Consider the following 6000-nt stretch of genomic DNA (forward strand, 5'->3'; position numbering starts at 1 on the left):
AATTTGTGCAAAAATTTCATTCTTCTCTAGTAAAAATCTAATGATAAAAAATCTATTTCGAGATGCTAATCCCGTGGTAATGATGTTTTGAATGTCAATTTCGAGGTTCGAAATTCAATTTATGAAAACGAGTTAGATAGCATTAGTGAACAATATAAAAAATAAAAAGTATCTACTTTGTGACATTCACCAATTTGGCTTGGTGGTTTAGCCTCTCTTTTTACTCACTTCTTTTTTATGCCAACAACATGGGATCAAACCTTGGTGGGAGCATTGAATGAGATATATTATACCTTGGTTGAACTATCGTATTGGATGAATTATTTTTTAATATAATATTTTTATTTCAAAACACTTAAATCAAAATCCTATAAAATATGACACTTAGATCTAAAGACAAGTTTCGAAATAAAAGGAAACACTTGTGGGCCTTTCAACTCCTAAAACGACGATCCAAACGTTTAGGTATACTTGATGTAATGAGCCGACGTTATTGTATGCAAAAAAATATATTAAGTTCTATCTAAAATATTGATATTTCGGGGTTTTGAAACATAACTAATCTTTGCCCAAAGTATGAAAAAAAAACGTGATTTTTGATAGCTTAAAAAAAGAAAAATAAAATAAAATACCCCTTTCAAGCACAGAATCTGTGCGTGAAGCCTAGTTTGGTTTTTTTTTTTTTTTAATGGGTTAGTTTGATTCCAATTTTTTTTTTTTTTTTTTTCTTTTTGGGTTAGAAAAGTGCGGGGCTCTGTTTACAACTTAGTTGAATTTGAAATGACCCATCAAACTATGGGGTAAAAAAGAAGAAGAAATAAAGCAAAAAAGATAACGCAGAAGAATGAGCTCTCCATCTCGGAATGCATCTGCACAAATAAGAAACTCCATTAATTGTTAGGAAAGAGTATGGGATGGCACATATGAAGGAAAATGACAGTATCATAATTTATACATTCTAGATAACAAAGCGTTACCTTGAAATAGATGATTCATTATTTTTCTCTTTTCTTTGAGTTTGCTTGAAGCGAATTGTATGGATCTCTTCAATAAAACGAGGGTTAGATCTCAACATGTTCCTATCTAGAGTCACCCAATCATCTTCTATCTCCTTCTTGTACTCTACATGAGCATTTATGAGATATTCTTTCCAAGTACACTTGGTAAATCTCCGTTGTCTCTTCTTCAACAATTGTTGTTGTAGAAACTCTCTAAATTTTTGGTCACAATGTACTGTTAGACTCTTGGGCCAACAAATTGAGAAGATGACATCAAAATAAGATGAATATGTTTGTCCGAAGATGTCAGGATATAGTATCAATCTCTCAACTTCAGATATCGGAAGATGATCAATTCGACTTATTGATCTCATGCCTTCGTCAACATACATACTAGACAATGTCAGGTCTACAACCTGATGATGCAACTCAACTAGAGATCTCTGTAAGTGAATGCACTGCTTAATATACCATAGAGCGCCATAATTTATGGAAATCCGGCATTGGCTTGAAGCACTCACAAAAGATAAAGAAGGTAGTCCATATTGTTCGGAGACGACTAAGGAGAGTAACTTGGGCACGTCAAAAATGGCTCGCACTAATAAATCGCACATAGCTAAGCTACAAACCTCGAGGGTTGAGCTAGAGATTTTTATTTTTTTCAAGCACTTACAGCAGTGTAAGATCAATTCCTTGATGAAGTGGAGTTTTTGTATAAGCTCAAAGAGAACCGTATCATCAATTTCAGTGTTCACAAATTCTACCCCTCTGAGATTCTGACAAGTGCCAATATTTAACGTACGCAGACATATTTTAACAGATGAAGGCTCCAAATTACCTTTGTTCACATATTCAAAAGATAACAAATTCGGCGTATCAGAAATATGAACTTCCTCAATTGGCAGCCTACGATACTAAGAGACAAAAGGTTAGGAAGATTTTTCGAAACACGAATGCATCTGAACCCCATACAATATTGAAATGATATCGCCAAGATCTGAGGGCAACATGCAATTAGACTGTCAACTACTGATTCGGTAACAGTAACATAGCGCAAGGTTAGATTTTTTAGGTTACTGCACTTAATTTTATCTTTAGAAAGTAGTGCTTTTTGTTTCAGTATTTTGCAGTGATCTAACTCCAACTGCTGCAGGGATTTGATCGCGAATATGGTATCAGCTAACAAAGTATATCTTTCTGAAAGGTTTCTTGATCTGCTTCTCACCAAAAGTGCAACCCGTGAAACCCGTTTCTCTGCTACAATATCTAGCCATTTATCGACTAGACCGTCACAATCAGTATGATTAGAAAAAGAGATGCAAAGTTTAAAAGCCGAAATAGGTAGATTTTCACGGCGATATCTTTCCAAAGTATTGTCTACGACCCTCAATAATTGACAATGGAAGTGTAAAAACTCACTATGTAAATCATCCTCACCAAAATCAGATTGATCAAAACAGAGATAGGGGTTCGTAGAGCACGCTTTAAGCCATAGTTTCGACAATACGCTGGTTCGAGCAGCAGTTTTTGTGGAGAGAAGAGACGGTATTTGGTGAAGAATTTCTGTTGGTAACTTTGAAATTCTAACCATGGCGCTAGGATTTGTTTCCTCTATGTTAGTATTCAAAGAAGAGTACCTGAACTTCTAGTCCATATATATAGGATATCTTTAGTGTCCAATGACGAAGTCTTTGAAATTTGGAAGAGTTCTAGCTCGTTTCGGTTAGCTGATTGTAAATTGCTGATAAGTGCTGAAAAGAATTTTTAAGTGATCAAACTTATTTATAAATAATCACTCATGTCTTTGGATATAGTAGTACTATACGTATAAAGAAAGGAGGAATTATAAATAAGGAGTAAAGAGGAAGTTAGGATTTTTGTATAGAGAATTACAATATAAGCTAAGGACAAATACAAATGTGGCGGAAACAGTAATAAACTATAGCAAATTAAAGGGTATGGTGTACTTATTTTACATTCGTTTTAGCTTTTCTCATGGTATTTTTAGCAGAAATATTTTTTGATGAATTTTTGCCATCAATTGTCAATACTATTGTCAAATTGAAAAAAACTTAATACAATAGTGCATACAAAAAGAATGACTAACCAACACACAGCTTCTCGTTACCGTTACTATCAATGTTATTCTTATTTTAATTATTTTATTACTATAATGAAACAAAACAGCTCTTTTAATTTATTGAATAATTTAAGTTAAGGTGTCTAATTGCAAATTGTTAAGAACTTGTAGGACAATTATAAAATATGATGTTAACGGTATTTAGAATTCTCATTATGACGAAATTGTTAAAGGAAATACCTGATGGTCTCTAAAGTTCTATAGGAAAATAAGAAACCAATAATGTTACCCTTTATTATCTCCGATTAGACGACGTGCTAACATGAAAATCTTCTGATTTTCTTGCTAATAAAAAGCTTTAATCTTACACATCTGTTCCTCCAAATTGTGATGTAAATAGAATTCTTCCAAAGACTCCATAATTAATTGGACACTAAAGAGATCATATGGACTAGATCAGTTCAGGTATTCTCTTCATTGAATAATAGCCTGACATAGAGGAAACCAAAAAAAAATCTAGTGCCATGGATAGAATTCCAGAGTTACCAACAGAAATCCTTCACCAAATACTCTCTCTTCTCTCCACAAAAACTGCGGCTCGGACCAGGGTGTTGTTAAAGCCATGGTTCATAGCATGCTCTACGAACCCCCATCTCCGTTTTGACGAATCTGATTTGAAAGGACGGAATAATGGTACTTTTGTAGACTTGCATGATCAATTCTTGAGGATTGTAGACAACACTTTGGAAAGATATGGCCGGGAAAATCCTTTTAAGCCTTGCATCTCTTTTTCTGATCAAACTGATTGTGACGGTCTAGTCAATAAATTGGTTAGATATCATGGTGAGTTTGAGCTTTTTAATATATAATTCATCTGGTGGTTTTGACCAATGTTTGTGTATGTTAAATATTGGTACTTTTCAGAATCTCAGAAGGGTAGAACTTGTGAAGACCGCAATTGATGATACAGTTCTCTTCGAACTTATACAAAAACTACACCTCATCAGGGAGTTGATCTTACACTATTTTAAGTACTTGAGTAAAATACAAATATCAAGTTTTTATAGCATAGTTTACTGTGAGTACTTAGTGCAAGCCATTTTTGATATGCCCAAGTTACTCTCGTTAGCCTTCTCCAAACAATATAGATTACCTTCTTTATCTTTTGCAAGTGCTTCAAGTCAATGCAGGATTTCCATAAATTATGACACTCTATGGAAGCCGAGCAGTTCATGCTCTCACGGAGATCTCTAGTTGAGTTGAATGATCTGTCTGTAGATTTGACATTGTGTAATATTAATAAGGACTTGAGATTACCAAGTGAAATTGATCGCCTTCCCACAGCTGCAGTTGAGAATGTGATACTACTATATCCGGTATCATATTCATCTTACTTTGATGTCATCATCTTCTCAATTTGTTGGCCCAAGAGTTTAACCTTACATTACTTTGACAAAAAAATTGGAGAGTTTCTACGTCCACAGTTGTTGAAGGAGAGACAATGGAGATTTATCGAATATACTTGGAAAGAGTATCACATGAATGCTCGGATAGAGTACAAGAAAAAGAATCGAGACGATTGGATGACTCTTGACAGGAAAATATTGGCCACTGACCCTCGCATTATTGAAGAGATGAATATGATGCCCTTCAAGCAAACTCAAAGAAAAGAGAACAATAAATATTCATATATTTCAAGGTAACAGTTAGTTATAAATATTCCTCAGTGCTTGCCATCCCCTTTCCGTCTAATAACAACTAATGGGGTTTGTTATTTGTGTAGATGCATTTCTAGATGGATAGCTCATTCTTCTGGATTTTAGCTCATGGGGAGTGATCGCCATATGGATAGCGCATTCCTCTGGATTTTATTCGTTGCTTTATTTCTTTTTCTGCTTTTCTTTGTTTCTTTGAAAATGTAACACAACTTTATTTTATGTTGTTTTCTTTGCTTTTCATTGTAGACTTGCTTTGAGGTTCGTCGTTTATGTTTTATTTAAGCTTATTTCATTTTATCCTTTGGACCTCCTTTGTTATCTTTGTTAAAATGCAAAGATCTTTCTTAACATGATGTGATAATATCTGTTTTTGAGCCACCGTTGCCGCAGTTTTCCCCAAAAGGCCTCCTTTTTCTTTTTAGCAATCAATGTGGTACTTTGTTCGCACACCCAACAGTATGGTCTCAAATTGATTGCTATTTTTTCTGACTTATATATATAAAAAACTAGATGATTCTTTATATCTATCAAAATTTTGATGGACAGAGTTACCTGATAACAAATCCGTGACAGAAAAATAGAGGCATGTGCAAGCTGTCTGGACCATCATAAGTGGATACTTGCATAAAGAATAGCAAGTCATACGAGTCCGCGACTTAAGTAGTACAAAAAATAAAAAGTTGAACCAAACTAGTGCAAAAAATAAATAAATTACATTAGTAGTATTCACGCACGAAATTCGTGCGTGAAAGGACCAAACTGCAAAAATATAGTTTGACCCTTTCACGCACGAATTTCGTGCGTGAATGTTCTGAAACTGTTTTTTTTTTTTTTTTTTTTTTTTTTTTGCGTTACCTTTCCAAACACGTTTTTTTCCATACTTTGGGCAAAGATTAGTCATATTTAAAAATTACAAAAAATAAATATTTTATATAAAAATTAATATATTTTTTTTCGTACAATAATTTCGGCTCATTCATCAAGTCCACTTAAACGTACGGATCGTCGTTTTTAGGGGTTAAAGTGCCCCGAAGCAAGTTTTGAAACTTGTAATAATAATTCATTCAATACGAGAGGTTTATACTAATTAAAAAAATAAATTCATTCCATTTAATTACAATACTAATTCAAAGCAATACAATAATAAATTACAATAATAATACAATGTTGAAGTTAAAACTCGTACTTGAGCGTGCTTGTACTA

The 6000-nt window shown here is 33.7% G+C and overlaps 2 protein-coding genes across 2 annotated transcripts; one reads left to right on the forward strand and one right to left on the reverse strand.

The window, feature by feature from the left end:
- Positions 1-973: 973 nt before the first annotated feature.
- On the reverse strand, positions 974-2589 carry LOC132061097 (putative F-box/LRR-repeat protein At4g13960). Its single transcript, XM_059453968.1, has 2 exons — positions 2029-2589; positions 974-1912 (listed from the first exon to the last, which is right to left on the reverse strand). Exons 1-2 carry the CDS (start codon positions 2587-2589, stop codon positions 974-976), a joined length of 1500 nt encoding a protein of 499 aa, XP_059309951.1.
- A 1555-nt stretch (positions 2590-4144) lies between these two features.
- On the forward strand, positions 4145-4968 carry LOC132060654 (uncharacterized). The gene is made up of 2 exons (XM_059453633.1): positions 4145-4777; positions 4862-4968. The coding sequence occupies exons 1-2, from the start codon at positions 4293-4295 to the stop codon at positions 4899-4901; spliced, it is 525 nt and encodes a 174-aa protein (XP_059309616.1). The 5' UTR covers positions 4145-4292; the 3' UTR covers positions 4902-4968.
- The last annotated feature ends 1032 nt before the right edge of the window (positions 4969-6000 follow it).

This window comes from Lycium ferocissimum, chromosome 6 (assembly GCF_029784015.1).
Source record: "Lycium ferocissimum isolate CSIRO_LF1 chromosome 6, AGI_CSIRO_Lferr_CH_V1, whole genome shotgun sequence".
NCBI lineage: Eukaryota > Viridiplantae > Streptophyta > Magnoliopsida > Solanales > Solanaceae > Lycium > Lycium ferocissimum.